This window comes from Phyllobates terribilis, unplaced genomic scaffold, assembly GCF_046119375.1.
Source record: "Phyllobates terribilis strain yellow unplaced genomic scaffold, ASM4611937v1 Scaffold_35__1_contigs__length_13245226, whole genome shotgun sequence".
Lineage (NCBI taxonomy): Eukaryota > Metazoa > Chordata > Amphibia > Anura > Dendrobatidae > Phyllobates > Phyllobates terribilis.
Window position 1 is genome coordinate 3,848,908 of NW_027362795.1, and position 27,157 is coordinate 3,876,064.

General features: G+C 46.4%; 1 protein-coding gene across 3 annotated transcripts in view; it reads left to right on the forward strand.

The window, feature by feature from the left end:
- LOC141182593 (uncharacterized) overlaps positions 1–6,554 on the forward strand; it is a 31,862-nt gene extending 25,308 nt beyond the window's left edge. For all 3 annotated transcript variants that reach the window (XM_073660749.1, XM_073660751.1, XM_073660750.1), the window contains exon 7: positions 679–6,554. In XM_073660749.1, coding sequence (XP_073516850.1) covers positions 679–2,132 — 1,454 coding nt within the window. In that variant the 3' untranslated portion in view covers positions 2,133–6,554. The remainder of the gene's footprint in view (positions 1–678) is intronic.
- Positions 6,555–27,157: the final 20,603 nt, after the last annotated feature.

The window sequence follows — 27,157 nt, forward strand, 5'->3', positions numbered from 1 at the left end:
GAAGCAGGGAGCAGATTACTCCAGCTGGACAGCACACACACCCATACTGCCAGACTGGATGATACTACTGGTCCCAGCAACCCTAATCTTAATGGCTGGACAGAGCCTGCGCCGCCAGAGCTTCTGGTTCTGATGTCTCCTCCTTCACCAGCGCCGCCTGCAGGATGAATAAAGCTCCTGGTGACAGAATTAGACGTTGCAGGAGCAGATCCCAGAGAAAATGGGACCCACCATTTGCAGAAACCTTGATATGACAAAATGAAAGAAAACCAGAGCAGTAGAAATCCCCATAAGGTGACTCCATCTTGGAAATTATAACCTTCAGGGAATTAATCTATAGGAGTAGGGACTATTTTGACTCCACAGGCACTTTCCATAAATTAGCACGCAGTGGATGTTGGAGAGTAAAAATTGCAAAAATGCCATTTTATTACCCAACACACAGTGCCCAGATAAATTAAGTGGGTTCTTCTCACTATAGTAATGCCAAATACATGAATGCTAAATGTGGTTTGGGCACAGTCTTTTAGACTGTGAACTGTAATTGACTTGGTGAATAATTTTTTTTTTATTTTTTTTTTACGTAGCTTGCCATTTTTACAGACACTTTAAGTAAAAATGTTAAAAAAATGTAAGAACATTTTATTCAATAATAATACTTAATTTTATTCTTGGCAGATGACTGTACCAGGAGATCAGAAGGACAACTGACATCTTCAATTTTTAAATCACATGAGATTGAGATCCAACAAGATGCAATTGAAATGAATGCCATTACTCCAGATATACCATCATCCCTTCACAGCAAAGATCAATCATCTAATCCTTTGAAACAGGTCCTGTCTTCTGATTCATTAGCGACTACTAAGGAAAATCAAAGTTACAAAATAAGCATTAAAAAACGAACTGCTCCTAAAGCAAAGAAGCCATTTTCACGTTCAGAATATAGAAATACTGTTCTTAAACAAGAAAAAATTCGCAGATCAGATCTTGCGAGGCAGAGAACTCACACAGGGGAGAAGCCATTTTCATGTTTGGAATGTGGGAAATGTTTTAACGATAAATCAGTTTTGATTAATCACCAGAGAACTCACACAGGGGAGAAGCCTTTTTCCTGTTCAGAATGTGGGAAAGGTTTTAACTACAAATCAGAGCTTCTTATACATCAGAGAACTCACACAGGGGAGAAGCCTTTTTCTTGTTCAGAATGTGGGAAATGTTTTAACCTAAAATCAGATTTAGTTATACACCAGAGAACTCACACAGGGGAGAAGCCATTTTCATGTCCAGAATGTGGGAAATGTTTTAACCATAAATTGGTTTTGGTTAATCACCATAGAACTCACACAGGGGAGAAGTCTTTTTCCTGTTCAGAATGTGGGAAATGTTTTAGCCGGAAATCAGGTTTAGTTGTGCACCAGAGAACCCACACAGGGGAGAAGCCTTTTTCCTGTTCAGAATGTGGGAAAGGTTTTAACTACAAATCAGAGCTTCTTATACATCAGAGAACTCACACAGGGGAGAAGCCTTTTTCTTGTTCAGAATGTGGGAAATGTTTTAACCATAAATTGGTTTTGGTTAATCACCATAGAACTCACACAGGGGAGAAGCCTTTTTCCTGTTCAGAATGTGGGAAATGTTTTAAACAGGAATCAGGGCTTTATAGACATCGGAGAACTCACACAGGGGAGAAGCCTTTTTCTTGTTCAGAATGTGGGAAATGTTTTAACCTAAAATCAGATTTAGTTATACACCAGAGAACTCACACAGGGGAGAAGCCATTTTCATGTCCAGAATGTGGGAAATGTTTTAACCATAAATCGGTTATGGTTAATCACCAGAGAATCCACACAGGAGAGAAGCCTTTTTCATGTCCAGAATGTGGGAAATGTTTTAACCATAAATCGGTTATGGTTAATCACCAGAGAATCCACACGGGAGAGAAGCCTTTTTACTGTTCAGAATGTGGAAAATGTTTTAACCAGGAATCGGTGCTTTATAGACATCAGAGAACTCACACAGGGGAGAAGCCTTTTTCACGTCCAGAATGTGGGAAATGTTTCACCCATAAATCAGCTTTGGTTAATCACCAGAGAACTCACACAGTGGAGAAGCCTTTTTCATGTTCTTAATGTGGGAAATGTTTTATACGGAAATCAATTCTTAATAAACATCAGAGAAGCCACAGAGGGGAAAAGCCTTTTTCATGTTCAGAATTTTGGAAATGTTTTAACCGAAAATTGTATCTTCTTAAAGGGGTTACTAAGAAAAAAAACAAAAAGTCAGCTCACCCATTGAGGAATCCAAAGCTCAGGAAACCAGCAGAATAGAGAGCAGAAAAAAATCCAGCTTCAATGACTAAAGACCTTACTGTCTGAAACGTGTCTGCTAGAAAATATTTCCCCCTCTAGGGGTTGTGACATCCATGCTGTTATCTCAGATTTTTATATTTACTCAATAAAGCAGTGTTTTTAGAGGATCATTGAAGCTGGATTTTTTTCTGCTCTCCATTCTTTTTTTTTAAAACCAATTATTTTTATTTAGGTTTCAAAAATTTACAGCAAACAGTTATCAATATACATATAACAATTCACATAACGTGTAGTAATACAGTCAAAACCCTCTCCCCCCTCCCCCCTCCCGCCAATACTCCTTATGCCGGGCATACCTGGGAACATTGACAATCATATTACCGCCATCCATGCGGACCATATTTTCCCAAAAGTTCTCTCTCCATGCCTCCGCCTGTAAATGCTTTCCTCTAAATGCATTACCGTACGTGTCTGAGCAATAAATTCCCTCCTAGTGGGGGGTTCCGAATCTGTCCATTTTCGTGCTATTAGTTTGCGTGCCACATATAGCAATCGCGCTATCGCCACTTTGTAATGTTCTGAGACAGGTATTCCATCCACCTCCCCCAAAACACACAGCACCGGGTTTCTGTCAATTGTACATGTATAAGCCCTCTCAATTTTGTTAACAACGACCAACCAATAAGCCACTAGCCGTGGACATGACCATAGCATGTGTAGCAGTCCGGCCTGGTCCGTGCCACATCTAGGGCAACTGGAATCTCCCCTCAAGCCCGCCTTGTACAGGCGCAGCGGTGTTTTGTATGTCCTATGTATTATGTATAATTGGGAGATCCGTGCCTGCTCGCTTAGAGAGATCTTCGGGACATATTCTAGAATTGCCTCCCATTGTTCTGTTGTGAGGGTACCCACCTCCCTTTCCCATTTACTCTTTGCAATGAAGTGATTTCCCCCCAGATAGGAGTGCAGTAGGTCATGATATAAGCTCGATATGACTCCCCTCGTCCCTCCCTTCATACATACAGAGTCTAGTACAATGTCACCCTGAACCGTCATGGCTCCCAATCCACACTGTGCCCTCCAAGCATGTCGAAGCCTATAGTATTGAAATCCCCATACCAAAGGCAAATCAAATTCTTCTCTCAATTTCTCAAAGGTCTTCAGGTCCGTTCCACTCTGCAGCTGGCACACATATCTCACTCCTTGCGCCTTCCAATTGCCCATTTGACACAGCTTATTAAGTTCCGGCAGATGTTCATTGCCCAACACCGGTGAGTACTTAGTCAGCCCGTCCACCCCCCTGATCTTTTTAATAGTGTCCCATACCTTCTGAGTCAAGCCTAAGGTAGGATATATTGCTCCCAATTTCTTAAAGGTACCATCCTCTAACGCCTGGACCAGTGGGCGTCTCCCCGACACATGTACCAGCACCCGGCAAGCTGCCCCTCCACAATCGGGTTCTCTCCATCCCCTGACATGCTGGCCCTGTACTGCCAAGAAATAGACCCAGGGATTGGGTGCGGCCAATCCTCCCTCCTCCTTCCCATTTTGCAGCGTTCCCAATTTAATCCTTGCCTGCCTCTTGCCCCATATCAAGGATCTGAAGATAGAATCAATACCCTGAAATCGTTTTTTTGGTAGCCATATCGGTGAGCTGTGCAAAACGTACATTAGTTGTGGCATAAGGACCATCTTAATCAGGTTAGTTCTACCCGTCACCGTCAAAGCCAATTGGCACCATGCGCCTATTTTCTTTTTAAATTTCTCTAGCAGAGGAACTAAATTCAGATCCGTGAATCGTGTCAATGGAAGCGCCACCCATATCCCAAGGTATTTAAATTGTGAAACCAGCTGGAGCTGCTTCCCCCTCTCATCTATCTCCTCCGCTTTTATTGGTCTATCTACAGCCATGACATAAGACTTGTGCCAGTTTATCTCCAGTCCCGAAATGCTCCCAAAGTGTTTAATTACATCCATCGTGCACCCCAATGTCTCTCCTGCATTTTCCAGAAATAACAGGATGTCATCGGCATACAGTGATATTTTTTCTTCCAGCCTCCCAAATTTAAATCCGACCACTCCTCTCTCAGCTCTTATTTTGGCCGCCAGGGGCTCCACTGCCACCGCAAACAATAGCGGGGACAGCGGGCACCCCTGCCTTGTGCCCCTATGTAAGTCAAACATCCCGGACCGTTCACCATTCACCTTAACTACCGCCCTTGGGGATGAGTACAATAACTTCACCCAGGCCATGAATGCGGGGCCAAATCCCATTATTTCCATGATTTTCCATAAATATTTCCATTCCACGCTATCAAATGCTTTTCTAGCGTCCAATGACATCACTATTCTCCCGCCACCATTATCAGCAGGCAGCTGCATATTAAGAAATAATCTTCTCAAGTTAACAGCCGTGGAGCGGTTGGGCATAAAGCCCGACTGGTCCTCGTGAATAACAGTATGCGCAACCCCGGTGAGCCAGGTGGCCAGGATCTTAGCGAGTATTTTGACATCCGTTGTCAACAGCGATATGGGCCTATACGACTCCGCATCCATGGGGTCTTTCCCCTCCTTTGGCAGAACCACTATCACCGCTTCCTCCATTGATCTCGGTAACGCCCCCTTCACCAAAGCCTCATCAAACACAGATTTCAATTTTGGAGCTAGCAGTTCCACCAGCTCCCTGTACACCTCCCCAGGTAGACCATCAGCACCCGGTGATTTGTTATTGGGCATAGACAGAATTGCACATTCCACCTCCTCCACACTCACAGGTTCATCCAACCTCATCCTATCTTCCTCAGACAATTTAGACAGTGAGATGCCTTCCAAAAATTCCTCTACGGCCCCCTCCGTGTCCCGTACTCTTGAATTGTACAGTGCCATGTAATATTCCTTGAAGACCTCCAATATGTCCTTTGTGTCTGTCAGAGTCGTCCCCGTTTGGTCTCTCAACCTGTACACCCTGGAAGACTCCCTCTGTGCCGCAGATATCACCGCCAACAAGCGACACACTCTCTCTCCTTCCTCAAAGAATTGGGCTTGCTGAAATGCCCTTTTCCTCTCAGCTTGCATCATGTGCAGTTTATTAACTGCCTCCTGTGCCAATTTTAGTCTATTGTGAGCTACACTCGTTGGCGCCAAAATCATGTCTGCCTCTGCCCTTGTCAAGTCATCCTTTATTTGTTGATCTGCCAATTTAGTTTTGGTCTTACACCGTGAGATCTCACTTATAAAGAGTCCCCTCGTAAATGCCTTCATAGCCTCCCACACCACTGTGGCCTCAGCACTCCCTTCATTCACTTGGAAGAAGTGCTCTAGTTCTTTGGTTATGCCACCCATATCCACCACTTTAAGCCACGTCGGGTGAAGACGCCAACCTCCCCTCTGACCCTGAGCAGATCCCACTAGAAGCGTGACAACCATAGGACTATGATCCGATAGAGTCCTCTGTAGGTATTCCACCTCCCAAACCATCCCATCCATAGCAGTATCCCCAAAAGCCAGGTCTATCCTTGACAGTGTTCCGTGTGTAGCCGAATGACACGAGAAGGTCCTCTTACCCTCATTTCGTACTCTCCACAGATCCACCAGCCCCAGCTCCCCCACGTAGGTGCCAAATGCAGTCATTCCGTCCCGTCCAGCTTCCATACCTGCCGGACGTACTTTATCCCAGTAATCATTCATGGTGTTGTTAACATCTCCCATAATCAACATCGGAGCCTCCCCCCATCTGGCCGTCAAGTCCATTACTGCTTGAAGTTCCTTTTTAGAATAAGGTGGAGGGATATATAAAGCCACTAAAATCATTTTGTGTCCATACAATCTGCACGCAATCCATACATACTGCCCTTCACTGTCTACTTGCACTGCCAGCTCTTCATAATGTGCGTTTTTGTGTATTAGGACTGACACCCCCCTGGAGTACGAGGAATAAGTGGAATGATATGTCTTTAACATCCACCCTCTCGATAGCCAGTGCCTAGTATCTCTAGTGAGATGGGTCTCCTGTAAGCACGCAATCATAGGATCACAAGATCTGATGTGATTCAGAACTGCTGCCCTCTTAATCCTGTCAGATATACCACGTACATTCCAACTTAAAATCCGAACCGTACGGTTACTCATTGTGCATTAGAAAAAACAATCCACCATCATCAAGTAACATCTTTCCATTTTGTTCCCAAGCATACCAGGTCAAACAGCATAAGCAACCCCATTTTCCCGCAAATCCAACCCATCCAACTCCCCCCCTCCCTCCCCCTCCCCCCACCCTTCTCTTGTCACTCTCTTCCCAACGTGAGAGTGGGAGCTCAAAGAACCTGAGCAACATCGTAGTATACCGCATATCAACATGCGCCGTGTCCTCCTCCAGCATTGGCAGTCTCTCCACCACATAATCAATAGTATGCATAGTCCCGAACCATTAATCAAACAAATTAACTATAAAACTATAAAACGTAGATCCCAGCGGGGGTTTCTCCCCCTCCTCTGCGGTTTCGCAGAGCAATGCAGAGCCACAACCCTGTCCAGTGGTCAGGATAGCAGGGTCGTGCATTCACCGTGCCGAGTCCTCAGCTTCTCTCAATTTGCTCCGGTTCCGCTCCAACCACGAGGCGGCCTCTACCGGTGACGGGAAAAAATTGACCTTTCCAAAGGCTTCCACTCTTAATTTGGCAGGATAAATTGTAGAGTATTTCACATTCAAAGAGCGGAGCTGTTTCTTCACTTCACCATACCGTAGCCGCAGCTTTTGCACCTCAGCCGAGTAATCCGGGTATATTTCAATGCGTTTGCCCTCCAGGGTAAGATCTGTCAATTTTCTGGCCTTACGTAAGATAGTGTCCCGGTCTCTGCAGTTCAGGATTCTGGCTAACATCGTACGAGGGCCCTCTCCAGGCACTGGGGGTCTCATGGGCACTCAATGGGCACGCTCCACAGCAAACACCCTCGACAGGTTATTAGACCCAAACTTTCCCAGCAGCCAGGTTTCAACAAAGGTCGTGGGGTCAGCACCCTCAGCTCTTTCAGGGATGCCCACAATACGCAAATTGTTCCTGCGTGACCGGTTTTCCAGGTCATCGTTTTTGTTAGCCACTACCGTGATCCTCTGAGTGTGCTGTTGCTGCGTCTTTTGCACTGAGGTTAAATGATCTTCTGTTACACCAACTCTGCCCTCCACCTCAGTCAATCTGGCTGTAACTTTCTGCATAGAAGCCTCAATGCCTCCCATGTCGGCTTTCAGACCATTCACCTGCTTTGTCAGAGCAGTTAAAGCAGTCTTGCAGTATAAGACAGCCTGGAATACATCTCGCAGAGTCGGCTCTGCCTCATCTGAACTTTCAGCTGCCAGCACAGTGTCACCATCCCCCTCCTCCTGCTGTTCATTATGTAGCACAGGCACAGGCATCTCCTCACCATCTTCCTCCTCATCTCCATGCTTCTCACTGCCTTCACTTCCTTCTTCATCTGCCTTCATGCCCCTCGCATACCTGTGCAGCCGTGCTGAAGCCTCCAGCCTCCGTGCATAGGCTGTGTTCCTCCTTCCCGCCTCTTCCTCTGTCTCGGTGCCATCTTGGGCTGAGGCACTGCTGCAGGCCCCGGCATCCTTCTGCCTTTTGCGGCCCATGTTGGACTCTCTGAGTCTGGCAGAAGCTCGCCTCTGACTCCCGGGACCCTCAGACAGCAGTTCCTGATAAGGGATTTGGCTGGTTCGGGCTCTGTGCAGGATAATTGAAGCTAATGGTGGTGGAGAGGCACTGCCACCCGACCTCTCACATCAAGAGCTAGGCCACGCCCCCCGCTCTCCATTCTTAAAGGGGATGTCCTCTACTTGGACAATGCTTTGTTATTCCTCATGTTTGGCCTCGTTAAATGTGACGCCAGCGCTGACTGGGCTCAGGGCTCACATGGCGAAACAACCTGACCTGAGTCCCGGGAACACAAGTGCTGACACCGATGGAACGGCACCAGTATGGGAGGTTTGTATAATTCTTATAATAATTTTTGTAATAAGTATATCGTTTATCCATTATGTATATATTCAGTGTGTTCATTAATAGAGATTTGAATCCTTAGTTATAGAAATATAGGTTTATCAAAAGATCATAACAGGTCTACTTTTCAGTCATGCTCTTTGCGGTCAGAAGCATCTAACATTCTGAGATACAGTGGTGTAAAACAAAGTGTTTGCCCCGTCCTGATTTCTTATTCTTTTGCATATTTGTCACAGATGTAAATATTAGACAAAGATAACACAAGTAAACACAAAAAGCCATTTTTAAATGAAGGTATTTTATTATTAAGGGAAAAAGAAATCCAAAGCTCCAGGGCCCTCTGTAAAAAAGGCCCCACTCATATACACACACACACACACACACACACACACACCACTTAAAACATAAATTAACTGTGGTTTATAACATCTTTGGGAACCTGAGTTAAATTTCCCTAGCCACACTCAGGCCTGATTCCTGCCACACCTGTTCTCAATCAAGAAAATACTTTAATAGAACTTGCTTGACAAAGTGAGGTAGACCAAAAGATCCTCAAAAGCTAGACATCATGCCGCGATCCAAATAAATTAAAGAACAAATGAGAAAAAAGTAATTGAGATCGATCAATCTGGAAAAGGTTATAAAGCCATTTCTAAAGCTTTAGGACTCCAGCGAACCACAGTGAGAACCATTATCCACAAATGGCAAAAGCATGGAACAGTGGTCAACCTTCCCAGGAGTGGCCGGCCCACCAAAATTACTCTAAGAGCGCAGCGGCCACTCATCCAAGAGGTCACAAAAGACCCTGCAACAACATCCAAAGAACTGCAGACCTCACTTGCCTCAGTTAAGGTCAGTGTTCAAGACTCGACCATAAGAAAGAGACTGGGCGAAAATGGCCTGCGTGGCATAGTTCCAAGACTAAAACCATTGCTAAGCAATAAGAACATAAATGCTTTTCTCAGTTTTGTCAGAAAACATCTTGATGATCCCCCAAGACTTTTGGGAGAATACACTGTGGACTGACGAGACAAAAGTTGAACTTTTTGAAAGGTGAATGTCCCATTACATCTGGCATAGTAGTAACAGCATTTCAGAAAAGGAACATTATACCCACAGTAAAATGTGGTGGTAGTGTGATGGTCTGGGGCTGTTTTGCTGCTTCAGGACCTGGAAGACTTGCTGTGGTAAATAGAACCATGAATTCTGCTGTCTACCAAAAAATCCTGAAGGAGAATGTCCGGCCATCTGTTTGTGACCTCAAGCTGAAGCGCATTTGGGTTATGCATCAGTACAATGATCCAAAACACACCAGCAAATCCACCTACCTCTGAATGGCTTAAGAAAAACAAAATTAAGACTTTGGAGTGGCCTAGTCAAAGTCCTGACTTTAATCTGATTGAGATGCTGTGGCATGACCTTAAATAGGCGGTTCATGCTCTGAAACCCTCCAATGTGGCTGAATTACAAAAATTTAGCAAAGATGAGTGGCCAAAATTCCCCCAGAGCGTTGTAAAAGACTCATTGCCAAACTGCAAACGCTTGATTGCAGTTGTTGCTGCGAAGGGTGGCCCAACCAGTTATTAGGTTTAGGGGGCAATCACTTTTACACACAGGGCCCTGTAAGTTTGGATTTTTTTTCCCTAAATAATAAAGACCTTCATTTAAAAACTGCATTTTGTGGGTACTAGTGTTATCTTTATGTAATATTTAAATTTGTTTGGTGATCTGAAACATTTAAGTGACAAACATGCAAAAGAATAAGAAATCAGGAAGGGGAAACATTTTCACACCACTGTATGTGTAGAAGCCGTAACCGTATCTTTTGAAACACAGTATGCTTAGAATATTATCTATAGTCGGCAGCAAGTATTAGTTTTAGCTGCCTGTCATATCTGATTGTGTATATTTTGCATTGCCTGTATAAGCTTGATCGGAATGAATTAGCGTCAGACGGCCTGCTGAGCATCTCACTTGTCTCCTTGTTGAACAAAATAAACAGATTTTTACTCTGGAATTCAGGATGATCTCCTATCTCACTTGGTAGAAAGTGAAATATTCCCGTCAATAATTGTTTTTATTTTAACAGGATCAAACATGTGGAATGTTTGTCCACTACTTGGACAACCCCTTTAAACATTAAAACTCCCACAGCGGGAGAAGTCATTCTCATACCAAGAGTGTGAAAAGTTAATTACTGGAAAATCTATTTTGTTGACCATCAAAAATAACTCCGATGGGGAGAAACTATATATGTTATTGACAAATTGTACAAAAACATATAACATAATTAACCCCTTAATGACCACCAATATGTCTTTACTGACCTGAGATATAAGAGACTAGCGTCCTCCAACTGGTGACAATCGAGCTGTACACTATAGCTGACAACTTGCTGCATTGGCTACAATCAGTGTTGGAACCGGCCATGACCGTTTAACTCCTCAGATGCTACTGTCAATAATAACTACAGCAATTAGATGATTAAAGGGAAAGTGCCATAAAAAATGTAAACAATTAAAAAAATGTAAAGTATTAATGTTTTGATTTTTTTTTTTTTTAAATATCATTTGTTTTTAATGAAGTAAAATATGAAAAATAATTTAACAAGGTTTGGTATTTCCACTTTTAAACACTAAGGGGAGCAACTGCTGAAATTTGCCATGAAAACCTAGTGTACAACTCGCCCACATTACGACTGCAGTAAATGTGGGCTGGGTCTGCTCTCATGTGTGTGATGTCGCTCCTCTCTTCCCCTTTTGGGTGTTTGTAACAGGATAAGAGAGGATGAAGTTTAGGATCACAGTGTGGAGCCATTTTGTTGGTGACTGCCAGTGATACTGACAAGTACAGTGTCACCGAGGACGGCCGGCAGCGCCACTTCTGTTAGTGCTGCTCTCTGTATCATAAGCTGGGGTTAGATACTGTCGTGGTAGCCCTTCCAAGAATTTGGATTGAGATAATTATCTCCCAAATCTTCCATTTTTGGTTCAAATTAAATAAATAAATACGATGCATCGGAGAAATAAAATAACAGACAGCCAGTGTCTGAGTGTATAATTCTTGTCTGCCCTCAGAACCCAAGCAACAAGTACTTTATTACACCCCCAGAAGACAGGGGTGGCTAACATTACCTAAGAAAGAAAGTATTTTAATTGGAAATAACAGTCCTTGAAAGCAGCTCTGTCCAATTTACTATACTTTTAAAAACAAATAAGGAAAGCTTAACACGAAGACAGCTCTATATTTCATACAATGCCGTGTTATCGCTTTTATGAGTAACACTTATAAAGCTAATATTAAATTAGCAAAAATATATAGGTAGATTTAATTGTCTAAAATAATAAAACAAAGTATAAATATTTACCATAACAATACGCGGCGTGTTACACACACTGGGATTATTCACTACACATGATACATTACACATATCTAGATATGTGTAGTGTATCACATGATTGGATTAGATACACCAGTCCGGGGATATAGCACACGATGACGGGATTATATACACCGGTCAGGGGCATATCGCACACGATGACTGGAATAGATACACCGGTCTGGGGAGTATCGCACATTTTGTTGGTGACCGCCAGCGATACTGCCAAGTACAGTGTCACTGAGGATGACCGGCAGACCTGATCCTGATAGATGGTGCTGCTCGCTGTATCATAAACTGGGGTTAGATATGTGGAATGTATCACATGCGCGATTAGATACGCTTAGAGTAACACATACTGCTATTAGATACAGGACTAAGTGTAGTGTATCACATTATGGGATTACATATTGAGCTCAGCAGAGTGTATCACACAGGATGGGATTACATACACAGTTTCTAATGTATGGAGCAAGGTCACACCTTACACCACTGCTCACATAGAAGTGGACGGAGCGGGGTCACACATGACACCACTGCTCCCATAGAAGTGGACGGAGAGGGGTCACACATTACACCACTGCTCCCATAGAAGTGGACGGAGCGGGGTCACACATGACACCACTGCTCCCATAGAAGTGGACGGAGCGGGGGATCACACCTGACACCACTGTTCCCATAGAAGTGGACGGAGAGGGGTCACACATTACACCACTGCTCCCAAAGAAATGAACGGAGCGGGGTCACACATGACATCACTGCTCAAATAGAAGTGGACGGAGCAGGGTCACACGTGACACCACTGCTCCCATAGAAGTGGACAGAGTGGGGTCACACCTGACACCACTGCTCCCATAGAAGTGGACTGAGCAGGGTCACTTCTATGGGGGGAGGAGAGTTTTTGCTAAAAAAAGCAAAAACTTGTCCAAGTCTCAGGAATTCCACATATTCACAGGGATCAAATGGAATCTACAGGACGGTGAGGAGTGTGTCTCCAAAGCATACAACCACGTGGAGGTCTGCGGAACACAGAAAAGCCACAAAGGACCATCCATTGACTGTTGAATCAATCCAGGAGAGGAAAAGCCATTCCATAGGTGAGAAATGGATTTTATTCTTGACTATTCTAAGAAAAGTGACATACACATTAAGTTTGTTCATAGCCATACAGATGCACAATTATGGTCTATTTGTATAGCCAATGTGAAGCAGAGAATCTTAGTATTGATTAAAGGTTTCTCTCTGTAAAAAAGTTACAGAGAAAACTTCAAAATGTGATGCTTATGGTCCGTGTGTACAATAATTTAGTCTTTAAAAAAACAGGTGGACACACAAGAGACCAGTCATACTGGGACACAAGACGCTGACGGGGATTACTCCGATTGTCCAAATTGTTTGATTTTGGCAGAACATATTGAACAATTGGATCAAATTGCTACTCGGACAGAGTTATTGTCCAAATTACACCAAGGCACAAAAAGATTTCTGTTAATACAAGATTAAATAGTAAAAGTGAAGATAATGCCTCCACATCATTTGTACCAGACACACAAAGTCCAGATGTTTCAGGAGAAGCTTTACAGGGAAATGAATTACAAAGGAAAAAATTACATGACAGAGTAGCACGAATCAATCTTAAAATACACGATCAATTAATGAAAATTGTAAAAGACATTCCAAAGTACAATGAGAAGATGGATGATTTTGATAATGCCGACATTTTTGAATCTAATAAAGATAAATTCAATCTTAATGATGAACAAAAAAACAAGACATTCAGAGTATGGTTACCCTCACATATGGCAAAAAGATTACAGACCAGATTAAATGAGGATAATGAACTGATACATACTACAAAAGAAGACAGACTTAGACAATTGCTATTATTTACCACAGGAGACATGCCCTCTCTTGACATTTTGCATCAATTGAGTGCGAGTGTCCATGATGACCCGTTTGCTTTTTTGGTCAAATTTGAACAGGCCTATAGAATGGTGATGCCTGATGTGGGGCCTAATGAGGAACCAACATCGATGATCAAATTGTATGTAACAAAATTCAAGTACCTAGATCCTGTTTCAGTGCAATTGGCTAGTGTTCAGACATCATTGCAGGAAGCAACAACTTTTATCGTCACAATTAGGAGATCCATGAAGCAGAATCAGGTCAAGGCAAAAATAGCTGTAGTTCATGAGGAAAAAGATAGACAGCTGACATCAGAGAAAACTCAACCAAACCCTAAACCCACATTAACATCCAGGAACAGAGATTACACTGAACATAGAGATAAAAATATCACACAAAGGAACAATATCCATTGTTATTTTTGTGGTATACCTGAACACTTAAAGTGGCAGTGCAGGAAATTTTTGAGAGCAGAATCAGAGGCAGGTACACTGGGAACAGGTAAGCCGGGAAGGGAATACTGACTTATTCCAAAATCTTCCAACAGACCTTCTGCCCCTCCATTCAATTCTCTCACATCCCCTCACACTGACAATACACAAACACAGTCACCATATGCTCCATTAATCAGACAGAGCAGAGAGATGACAGTGAAGGAGTCAAATTGCAGGGACACTGGTCTGCTCCCATCTCCTCCATCTTTCTGACTAACAAAGAATGCTCCCACACCCCATCCATTGGAATTTGTGACTCGAGTTACATTGGATGAATGTGGGAGACTATTCCTCAATGTGATTTTAGCAGGACAAAGTGCTGTGTTTCTTATTGATAAAGGGGCACAATTAAGTGTTACTAACCTTGATTTGATGGTAAAACCAGAATCTCCTAGTTGTAATATTATCGGATTCAGCAGAAAAGGAAAAACAAAAGCAAAGCTCGTTCCCAATGTTATGTTGGAAATACCAGGTTCTTTCAAAACAGGAATTGACATTTGGCATTGTCGTGATTCTGAGAATATACTTGACATAGATTTTATGCAGAGATTCGGATGGTTAATTGATCTAGGGGATCAAGTGATCTGGAAAGATTCTAATGGACGTAAACCTGTAGTCATTGGCCCTAGTGAATATAGCCATGTTGGAAGTATTTGCTTGAATGATGTTTTGTGTCATCAGATCATTTGTGGCCTGAAACTGGCGGTGATGAGGGACTGACTGAAATTGTACAATGTTTTCCTTCTCTTTGGGCTCAGTTCAGGAATGAGGTGGGTACAATGAAGGATGCAATTGTGAATGTAGAAGGACGTGATCCTCCTCCACAGCGTCAGTATAAATTGCCTCCAGATTCAATTGGTTCTATGTATAAGATCATACAGGAATTGCTAGCTCAAGGTGTCATACGTAAGGCTGTGTTCACACGATGCGTATTTCATGCGTTTCCGCGGCGTTTTTGCAGTTGCGTAAACGCCGCGGAAACGCATGAAAAACGCATGGTAGAAGGGCAGCAATGTTCCCCAATGGAAATCCGCATGTGCTGTGCCCATGATGCGGATTTTTCCGCAGCGTTAACGCTGCGGTCAAAAATCCGCAGCATGTCAATTAATTTTGCGGAAACGCGGCGATTTCGCCGCCATTGACTTGCATTAGAACGCGCCAATTCCGCAAGACAGCATTTGTGCTTGCGTAATTGGTGCGTTCTAATGTGCGGATGGTACCCGGGTGTGGAGGAGAGGAGAGTCTCATCCACACCCAGGTACCATTAAAAAAGCTGTAAAAAGAAGAATAAAATAAAAAATAAATGTATTCTTACCTTCTGTCGGCCCGCGCAGCGCTCCCACTTGGTTCCCGGCACTTGCAGTGAGTTGTAGGACCTGCGGTGACGTCAGAGTCATGTGACGGGTCACGTGACGCTGACGTCGGCAGGTCTTTCAATTCAAAGTTGCCGGCAGCCGGGAGAACGGAGTGAGCAGGACAGCGCGGGCCATCAGAGGTAAGTATATACACTCTCTCGGTTCACACTGTATAAATCCATGCTGTTTGCATGGATTTATATAGTGTGACCTAGTTGTCAAGCACTTTCCAGGTGATGCTAAAATCGCCTGGAAAGCGCTTGTCAATCTGCATGCGGAAACGCATGTGAATCTGCATGTGGATCCGCATGTATTCTGCAGGAAAAACGCATGCACAATCTGCATGCGTTTTTTCTGCCAGGGAGATGCAGAAATGATGCAGAAATTTTCTGCTTCATTTCTGCATCGTGTGCACATACCCTAAGGCTAACTCTGTAAGTAGCAATCCTTTATGGTGTGTATTGAAATCTGATGGTAGATATCGAATGATATTGGATTTGGGGATGTTTAATAAACATACTCCCAATGTTGCTCCCATTGTTGCTGATACTCATGACATGATGGCAAGGCTAAATGCAAAGGCAAAATATTTCTCTGTACTAGACATCAGTAATGTTTTTTTTCAGTATACCTCTTGAAAAGAGCTGTCAGTACAAGTTTGCATTCACTTTCTTGGATGAACAATATCTGTTTTGCAGGTTACATCAAGGAGCACATTTGTCACCTAGTGTTTTTCATCAGGCATTGGTGAAGGTATTATCCAGATTTTCTAGGCCTGATTGCATACTGCAATATGTGGATGATATTCTGTTGTCTACTGAGGATAAGGAGTCGCATGTTTCTCTTTTGACAGAATTGTTTGAACTGTTGTATGATGCAGGGTTGAAATTTAACACTAAAAAGGTCAAATTGATGCAGACTGAGGTCAGGTTTCTGGGAGTATTGTTGAGTCCAGGAAAAAGACCGCCATTGCAGGAAAGAATAGAGGCGATCGCTTCTCTCCCAATCCCAACCACACACAAGGCATTGCAACATTTTTTGGGTCTTGTAAACTATTCTAGGGATTTCATTGAGGGTTTTGCTGATAAGACCAGGCCTTTTGTATGAACTTTTGAAAGGTGAAAATAATGATTACTTTGGTCCTCGGGATGTTGAACAACAAACCGCATTTGAACAATTGAAAATGAATTTACATAATGCACCTGCTTTGTCCACAGTAGATCCTTCAGCTCCATTTGCTTTGCAAGTTCACACATCAGAGACAGCGGTGTCTGCTGTTCTGTTACAATTGTAGGGAGAAGAGTGGAGAATTTTGGGCTATTTTTCTAAGCTTCTCTCATCTGTAGAAAGAGGTTTTGAAATTTGTGCAAGACACTTGGTAGGCGTCTACTTTGCAGTCAAAGCAACTGAAGACATTGTTGGTTTCAACCAAATCATTCTGCAAACTCCTCATTCTACACTAAAGCTTCTCTTTGAGAAAAATATCCCAGGTATCCCACATCAGAGATTTGCCCATTGGTTACTGTCATTGTCTTCCAATCAAATTGAGGTAGATTATAAGGCCAAATATGTTCTTCCTCAGTTGATGCAATATGAAGGGCAAACTCATGATTGTCTCCATTCTTTTCAGGATCCGATTCTATCACTTTTCAGATGGTAGGCCGAGGTAACAGATGAAGCAGTCTTTGTAGATGGTTCCAGATTCTATTCAGATGGGCACTATTATACAGGATATGCCATTTTTTATCCCACAAGAAGACAGGTGGTAAAACAAAAGTTACTGAGTCATTTTCAGCTCAGAGGGTAGAGCTAGAAGCAGTAAAAATGGTGCTACAGCTGAATGAGGCTGACGATCAGTGTCCCATTGTAATCTACAGTGATAGCTCCTATGTTGTGAGATCATTGACAGATTACCTGTCAGTTTTGGAAAAAAGAGGCTATGTAGATTCTTCTAACAAGACTCTTGTACATAGTGACACACTGAAAACAATTTTTGAGATAGCTTCAAAAACCCCTAACGGTTTTGCAATTGTCAAAGTTCATGCCCATAAAAAGTCTGATGATGATGATCTGTTGGAAATGCAACTGCAGATACGTTAGCCAAAGAGGCAGCCCTGATAGAAGTGTTTGAGCCTGAACCTCTCGAGGTTTCAGCAGTTCAAAGAACAGACACGCATATCCCTTCTTTTGCGGAAGAACAAGAAAAAGATACAACTCTTGTTGCTTCCCGGGTTTTGTGTCATGACCTAAATGGGGACTTGCATCCTGTTGTACCAAAACATCTACAGGATGAGTTCACGAGATATAATCATGACAGCTTGGGTCATTTGGGCCAACAGAAATTGTTAGGCATTCTCAGAGAGATTTTACTGGGAAAAGATGGAAGAGACTGTATGAAATATTATTCAATCATGCCTCATTTGTGCCCAAATTAATCCAAGACAAAAAGGACAGAAATCGCCAATACTGCGAACCGCACCTGCAGATGGTCCATGGTCTACGTTACAAATAGACTATATTGGTTCATTACCATCAGGTAAAAATGGTCTCAGGTATGCATTGGTTGTAGTAGATGTTTTTTCTAAATGGGTTGAAATTTTACCTGTCAAGAAAGATGATGCTTTGTCTATAGCTAGAGCATTAGTTAATCGTGTCTTTTGTACTTGGGGGATCCCAAGAATGATTACCTCTGATCGAGCAAGTCACTTCACAGGAAAAATCATGCGAGCAGTTTGTACTATTCTAGGGGTACAATAGTTTCATGTACCTTACCATCCACAGTCTGCTGGTATTGTGGAAAGGATGAATAGGACAATAAAATCCAGAATTGCCAAAATGTTATTGGACAAAGGTAATGCTTGGGTGGATGCCTTTTGTACTGTTGAGTGTTAGAGGAACAACTTCCTCCACAACTCCATTTACTCCTTTTGAACTAATGACAGGAAGAAAAATGCTATTGATTTTCCCACATGAACCATTTTTGTCCACACCTCAAAAAGATGCTGTTCCAAGGTCCAAATGGTTGCAATTGTTGCAGGAAAACTTGAAAACCATTCTTCCACATGAATGCAGAGGATGGAGCCACCATATGAATCCAAATTCAAAAAAGGGGCTCTAGTCATGATTAAATCTTTCAGGAAGAGTGGACCTTGGGAAAGTAACTGGGAGGGTCCCTTTGAAATAATCGACACCATGGGACAAGTTATGATCCTAGTGCAACCAGCATCCAACATGGTTAAAAATATCCGCAGACAACAAAAATTGTGGGTACACGTTGATCAATGCAAATTGTATATTGCAAAATAATGATACTGCATTTCTTTTAGGAAGAAATGGATTCCAATAAGAGCTGGAATACGGAATACCATGTCCTTGATGGAAGGGATTCAACACCAATCCTTCAAGAAAAGAAAAGGTTTCCCAGGAAAAGCTACTGATGCGCCCCTGGGCCTGTGTCGCGCTGCGTTGCGCACGCGGGAGCTTACCCGGAGCCGGATCTCTTGAGGGTTGTAGTCTCGTGGCGGCGACCCGGTCCGTGCCCAGGGAGTCAAACTGAGCGGCGATGTACTAGCAGTAGATGGTTGGTGACTACGCCACCCGTTGAATGCAGCTATGGAGCTGCCGCTGCAGGGCAGACCGCTGAGGCCGGTGGAAGGATGGTGCAGCGTGGATGGTATAACCTCCAACGGGAGGGGTATGGCCTCAGGGCAGCCGACGTGGATGATGGGGGTAGCAGGAACCACTCAGAGACGGTGCGGTGTAGTTCAGGGTCTTTACTGGTGACAAAAATAGACCCTCCCGGAGTACTTGCTAGTGATAGGGGCCTGGTCAGTCCTTGAGCAGATGGGATCTCCCCTGGCCAGGCGGAGTTGTAGGCCTTCCCAACTAACTGTACTCTTCTGGCTACCTTGCTAGAGGCGGGAATAAGTAGCCCACGTCCCTGAGTGTACCGTGTGGTGCTCACCCGTATGGCCGGTGACTCGGGACCTTCTAATGGCTTCCGCTCCACGATGGCGGTGCTGGTCCCACGCGTGTGACCGTGCCTTCGGGCTTCTGGGCCAGAGGACCTGAAATCCTCTGCCGGACGGTTTCTGCTGCTGGGTAGGAGTTAGTCCCCACAGCCTCGGACTCCGGGTCCGGTAAGAAATCTTCTCAGTCAGGGCGAGCTCTGTAGGTGCCAGCCCCTGACTTGTTGTAACACTGCTCCCCACAGAGCTCCTGATGTTTCTTGCTATGCTGCTTCTCTTCTCTACTCTTGTTCTGTCTTCTTTCTCACTCACTCTGCCTCAGCCCCGGGTTTATATAGGGGAAGTCCTTCCCCTCCCAAGACTGGGCAGGAGGTGTGGCATGCACAGGATCCCTGACCAAAGGACCTCCCACCTGCTCTCAGACGTAATATCTCTATCACTGTGGCAACCAGACCCCTGGGGTGTCACATTCCCCCCTAGTGAAATTTAGTACTCCGGGACTAAACATATTTTTTAGAAAAACATAACAAGGTATAGCAATAACAATACAATAAGAAAAACACATAAGATGGTTACGGCGTGTCCGCAACCGGGTGCAGTTTTGAAAAGCAAGGTGTCCATTTCACCAAAACAGGGAGACGTAACCAGGTAGGGGCCTGTCCTGCCCCGAGTCCTTAACAGTCTTTAGTCCATCCTGGGTTACGCTCCAACTATGTACAAGGATTCCCGGTAAATCCACCAAGGACTCCTAAAAAGAACTAGAAACACAAAATTATACACAAGCAACTATAAACAAGTAAACATTATAAGATAGCTTAAACATTTAGATCCTCCAACGTGCGGGTAGCTGGCCTCTAGTGGCCCTAGTGGACCTACGGAGCTGACTGTCTGGCCCTGAACTACAGGGTGTAAGAGCTGTCAAGGGTAAACTGGGCAGCTGTCTATGGGCCCTCTGGCTCACTAGGGGTATGGCAGGCTCACTATAAGCAGAGGGTTGATTTTCTGGGTCTGCTTGTGTAGAGTCTTCTGCCTCCTGGACCGGCTGTTCTTCCAGCTCTACCGGTTGCTCCGTAGGTTCTTGGGAGGATGGTTGGAGGAAGGTGAGTACGGGTACCACAACTGCACCATTGACTTGAGTCCAAGACCGAGGGAAGTCCCCGAGCACGGTACTAACCATATCTTCCCTTTCCTCTACGGGTCGATGGTCTTCTTGTTCCTCTTCAGGGTTCCTCAGTTGTTCGGGACACTTCTTCAGGTGGTCCCGGGATACAATGGCTGTGGTTTCCCCTCCGTCTTTACTGATGGTACAGACCTTCGGGTTTTCGTGGCTTGAGGGCAGTACGGTGTACGGGTCCTTCTCCCACTGGTCGTCCAACTTGTGGAGCCGTCTCTTCCTCTTCAAGACCTGCTCTCCGGGTACCAGGGGAACAGCGGGAGCATACTGGTTGTAAGTTTTCTCTTGTCTTTCCCTAGCCTGACAGAGACTTCGCTCCACGCTTTCCTGTACTCTCCGGTACTGCTGCTGCCTCTCTGTGTCCCAGTCTGTTTCTGGTGAAGTGTCCTCGGGTGTCAGGACTCCCATTTCCAGGTCAACAGGTAACTTACCAGGTCTTGCCCTCATTAGGTAAGCCGGGGTACAGTTGGTGGAACCTACCGGGATGTGGTTGTATAGGTCCACCAGATCGGGCAACTTCTCAGGCCACAGACTGCGTTCTTCCAGGGGCAACGTTTTTAGAAGATCCATTACCACCTGGTTCATTTTCTCACAAAGTCCATTAGTTTGCGGATGGTAGGGTGTCGTCCTTATCTTCCGGCAGCCATACAGATTGCAGAATTCCTGGAAGACCTCCGCTTCAAAGGCAGGTCCCTGGTCCGTCAGCACTTGGTCCGGGTACCCGTGTGGACGGCAAAAGTGCTGCTGGAAGGCTCTAGCTGCTGTTTGAGCCGTTAAGTCCTTGACGGGGACGACAACCAGAAACCGGGAGTAATGATCCACGATGGTTAACGCGTAGACGTAGCCACTTCTGCTTGGGGTCAGTTTTACATGATCCAAGGCTACCAGTTCCAACGGTTGCCGGGTGACGATGGACTGCAGGGGAGTCTTCTGGCTGGCGCGGTCCTTCCTTCTCAGGTTGCACGGGCCACAGTCTCTGCACAACTTCTCAATGGTTCCCCTCATGCCTACCCAGTGGAATCGCTCGCGCAGCAGGAACTCCAGCTTCTTCCACCCGAAGTGTCCAGCTCCGTCGTGGTATGCCTCCATCACCATGGCTGCGTCTCTTCGTGGCACCACTACTTGCCAGAGTAATTCATGCGTCCGGGAGTTAACCATTCTGCGGCACAACTTCCCTTTGTAGAGGAACAGTCGACTCTTCTCTGCCCATAGTTGTTTGGCTTCCTCCGGAGCGTCTGGTTCAAGGCGAGCCTCCGGCCGAGTCAGCATCTCCTTCACCAGTCGGACGGCAGGGTCGCTGTCTTGCGTTTCCGCCCAGTTGTAGTGAGGTAAGGGGTTTAACGTAGCAGCCTGCTTACTCCTTACCCGGTGGGAATACTGGATAGTCCCATGACGGTGGAACGCAGGGAGTTCAATTTCTTCCAGTCCCTCCGGATCTTCTCCTTCGTCCGGCAGGTTGGGCATCCTGGACAGGGCGTCCGCGTTAGTATTGGAGCGCCCTGCCCGGTATTTGATTATGAACTCGTAGTTGGACAGACGGGCCATCCACCTCTGCTCCAGGGCACCGAGTCTTGCCGTGTCCAGGTGTGTCAACGGGTTGTTATCCGTGTACACGGTGAACCGGGAAGAAGCAAGGTAATGCTTAAAGCGCTCAGTGACTGCCCATACCACGGCCAGGAACTCTAGCTTAAATGAGCTATAATTCTCGGGGTTCCTTTCGGTGGGTCGCAGTTTTCGGCTGGCGTAGGCGATTACTCGTTCTTTCCCCTGCTGGATCTGGGACAGTACGGCTCCTAGCCCGATGTTACTGGCGTCGGTGTAGAGGATGAAGGGCTGGCTATAATCCGGGTACGCCAAGATTTCATCCCCCGTGAGGGCCATCTTCAGCTGGCGGAAGGACTCTTCTTCTAGCTCTTCCCATTTGAAGGGCGGCTTCTGGTTCTTGGCTTTCCGGGACTGGCCTATCAGGAGGTCCTGCATAGGCGCTGCCTTTTTGGTGAAACCGGGAATAAACCTTCGGTAGTAGCCTACCAACCCGAGGAACTGCCGCACTTCTTTTACGCTGGAGGGGCTTGGCCATCCCTTAATTGCGGTGATCTTATCGGGGTCGGGAGCCACTCCGTCAGCGCTCACCACGTGTCCCAGGTACTGCACCTTTGGTTTCAGGAGGTGACACTTGGAGGGTTTCACCTTTAGGCCGTAACTCGCCAGAGCTTCGAACACCTCCGCCAGGTGTTTCAGGTGGTCCTCATAAGTTTTGGAGTATACGATGACATCGTCCAGGTACAACAGGACCGTCTCGAAGTTTCTGTGGCCCAGACAGCACTCCATTAATCGTTGGAAGGTTCCTGGGGCGTTGCAGAGTCCGAACGGCATGCAGGTGAACTCACTAAGTCCCATCGGGGTGGTGAATGCGGTCTTCTCCCGGTCCGCCTCTGCTACAGGAACCTGCCAGTACCCGCTAGTGAGATCCAAGGTAGAGAAGAAGTTAGCAGATCTTAAAGCAGCCAATGACTCCTCTATCCTTGGTAAGGGGTACGCATCCTTGTGTGTGATACGGTTGATTTTCCGGTAATCTACACACATCCTCATGGTGTTGTCTTTCTTTTTGACTAAAACTAGCGGGGCTGCCCAGGGGCTACAGCTATCCCGGATTACCCCAGCCTCCTTCATGTCTCTAAGCATCCCCTTGGCGTGTTGGTAATGTGCAGGGGGTACGGGTCGATACCTCTCTTTTATGGGAGGATGATCTCCCGTGGGGATGCGGTGTTCTACCCCCTTGACTCGCCCGAAGTCTAACGGGTGTTTACTAAACACTCTCTCATACTCTTGAACCACCCGGTAGACTCCCTGTTTCTGGTGGGAGGGAGTGGAGTCAGTTCCCAAGTGTAGTTGCTGACACCAATCCTCCATTACTCTCTTAGAGCCGTTACCTTCCTCCGGGTGAGATGGAGGCAAGGGTTCCACAGACTGTATAGAGTTTTGGTTGATGGTATATAATTTTGCTAGCGTGGCATACCGGGGCAGGTACACTTCCCTCTCCCCGATATTGATTATGCGGACGGGCACCCTCCCATGGCGTACATTGACCACCCCCCGTGCTGTCAAAATGGTGGGCCTACTGTCTGAGTAAACTGGTTCTACCATTGCCTGGTAATCTCTACCTCTCAGACCAATAGCTGCCCGGCACCAAATCATCATTTCGCTTTTTGGGGGCATGGCAATAGGGAAAGGGTCACACATTCTTACGCTACCAATCTCACCGCCGGAGAGTTCCACCTGTTGCCGTCGCATCAGTGCCCGGATCTCTTTCTGGAGCACTCGCTGCTCGCCGGAGCTGGCGTTCTTGGCAACCTGCTGTAGAAGGAAAATCACCTCTGCAAGACAATTCTCAATTACATTAGTTCCTAGAGTTATTTTTGGGTGGCTCTCATGTTTGTCAATGTCTACAATGATCAGTCCCTGTGCTGCCAGTTCGACTCTACCGATTTTGATGGTCACCTCTTTAAATCCGATCTGTGGCACGGGCTGGCCATTGCTGGCGATGATACTCAAGTCGTCGTCAGGGTAGCGGGTAATATCCGAGTCATTCCAGTACTGCTTAAAGAGCACGTACGGGATAGTGGTGACCTGTGACCCGGTGTCCAGTAGGGCACTCATGGGAATGCCATCCAGTACCACAGGCAAGACTGGACGTCCTCCCACATATCTGTCGCGCCAGTTCGATGGGCCTGGTGATCTTTTTCCTGGGGGTTGGCCCTCTACCCCAGGTTGTGCCCGTTTAAAGAACAGTACCTTTCCATATGTCCGGGTTGATTGCAGCGGCGGCAGATGGGTCGTCCGTCCTCGCTGTATCGGTCACTGGGTCTTCCTCTGGCCGGTGGGGTCCTCCTTGGTCGACGCCACGGGATGTCCTCCGGTCCGGATGCCAGCTGGATCTTCCCTGGGGTGGAAACCTGTAAAGACTGCACAGTTCGGGTTAGCGCAGCAACGCTCTTAGCTAGCTCTTGGACCTGATGGTGTAGGTCTGGAGCCGGGTCATTGTCCAAAGCCTGCGCATCAGCTCCCACAGGCCCTGCGGACAAGGGCGCCGCCTCCTGGTGGTAAGTGATAGCTGGGCGCCTGTGGGTCACAATGCCACCCGGTGCCGGTTCTCGGAGCACCCGGATGGCTCTGTCCTTGAACTGTGCAAAGTCCAGATGGGGATCCTGTAAGGCCATTGCCCGCAACTGGGTTCGGTGGGCATTGCAATATAAACCCTCTATAAATTGTTCAGTCAACAGCCTGTCCTCGTTTCCCACCCCATCAGGGTCGGTCTGCTTTATGGCCCTCAGGGCCTCTTGTAGGTTTAGTGCATAGTCCCTTATACTCTCATGCGCTCGCTGCTTGCACCCGTAGAATCTAAGCTTAATCTCGGCTGAGGTGCGGGTATCAAAGGTGTCCTTCAGCCGGGTTAGTATCCCTGCGACAGTCTTCCTCCCAGGTGGCCAGGATTTTACTTCCCTTTTGGCTGCCCCAGTTAGTTGGGCCACCAGGATGCTCACTTTTTGCTCTTCTGTGAGGGGGTACACCTGGAAGAGGCTCTCCAGCTTTTCTCTAAAGTCATGCAGGGTATGTGACTCCCCTGAGTACTGGGGTAGCCAAGCTGCTCTCGGGATATAGGGCATGGTGAAGGGCATAACTGCAGCAGCGGTGGCGCTGGCGGGGGTTGAGGCAGTGAAGCTCTCCTCCGTATCCGACATCTTCCTCCCCCCTAGTGGACCGTGGCCTACCTTGCGATGATCCTGTTCCGTAGGCCGCGGCTCCGCAGTGGATCGTCAGGGTTGAGGACCTTCCGTCACGCTCCGGTGACGTCGGCGTCTGCTGGGCTCCTTCCAGGACCTTACGCAACGTCCGGACGTGAGGCGGGGCTTCAGCTCTCGCGCGCTTTCGGAGTCCACGCCCCTCTTCTTCCCGCGCGGCGTCCTCAAGATGGCGTCCAATGGCGGGAAAACTCCACGGATGGCGGGAAGAAGGTCGAAGATGGCGCCGGATGGCGGGAAACCTCCACGGATAGCGGGAATCTTCACCACTGGTAAGTTTGAACAGTCTTTGCTTTTCAGGCACGCAGTACCCGGTGGTTGCGGGCACGAAATCCTGCCGACTACGCCAAAGTTGACGCGCCCCTGGGCCTGTGTCGCGCTGCGTTGCGCACGCGGGAGCTTACCCGGAGCCGGATCTCTTGAGGGTTGTAGTCTCGTGGCGGCGACCCGGTCCGTGCCCAGGGAGTCAAACTGAGCGGCGATGTACTAGCAGTAGATGGTTGGTGACTACGCCACCCGTTGAATGCAGCTATGGAGCTGCCGCTGCAGGGCAGACCGCTGAGGCCGGTGGAAGGATGGTGCAGCGTGGATGGTATAACCCCCAACGGGAGGGGTATGGCCTCAGGGCAGCCGACGTGGATGATGGGGGTAGCAGGAACCACTCAGAGACGGTGCGGTGTAGTTCAGGGTCTTTACTGGTGACAAAGATAGACCCTCCCGGAGTACTTGCTAGTGATAGGGGCCTGGTCAGTCCTTGAGCAGATGGGATCTCCCCTGGCCAGGCGGAGTTGTAGGCCTTCCCAACTAACTGTACTCTTCTGGCTACCTTGCTAGAGGCGGGAATAAGTAGCCCACGTCCCTGAGTGTACCGTGTGGTGCTCACCCGTATGGCCGGTGACTCGGGACCTTCTAATGGCTTCCGCTCCACGATGGCGGTGCTGGTCCCACGCGTGTGACCGTGCCTTCGGGCTTCTGGGCCAGAGGACCTGAAATCCTCTGCCGGACGGTTTCTGCTGCTGGGTAGGAGTTAGTCCCCACAGCCTCGGACTCCGGGTCCGGTAAGAAATCTTCTCAGTCAGGGCGAGCTCTGTAGCTGCCAGCCCCTGACTTGTTGTAACACTGCTCCCCACAGAGCTCCTGATGTTTCTTGCTATGCTGCTTCTCTTCTCTACTCTTGTTCTGTCTTCTTTCTCACTCACTCTGCCTCAGCCCCGGGTTTATATAGGGGAAGTCCTTCCCCTCCCAAGACTGGGCAGGAGGTGTGGCATGCACAGGATCCCTGACCAAAGGACCTCCCACCTGCTCTCAGACGTAATATCTCTATCACTGTGGCAACCAGACCCCTGGGGTGTCACACTACTATCTGATGGGAACCACATTTCTGCTACTTTGTACTATTTCAATTCTGATCTACACAGAAGACATTTTATATCATGGAACAAATACTAGTGAAGTGAATGGACATATCAAAGGAACTTTACATTCACGGAAACCAAGAGGATCAAGTATACAAAATCTAATAGATGAAGATAAGCCAGACGATTCAGTAGATATTACTGGGAACATTTGCATGGGTTATGATGTAAAATGCTGAATTGAGCTACACTTCATACACGACACTTAATATTACATGCTGCCATAGGATCTAAGTCTAAATTTACACAATTACAAGGAGATTAGATACATTATTAGATACATTATGTATCACATGGCATGACAGGCATATGGGAATGTAATCCTACAGATGTGTTATACTAGAATATAGAGATAAG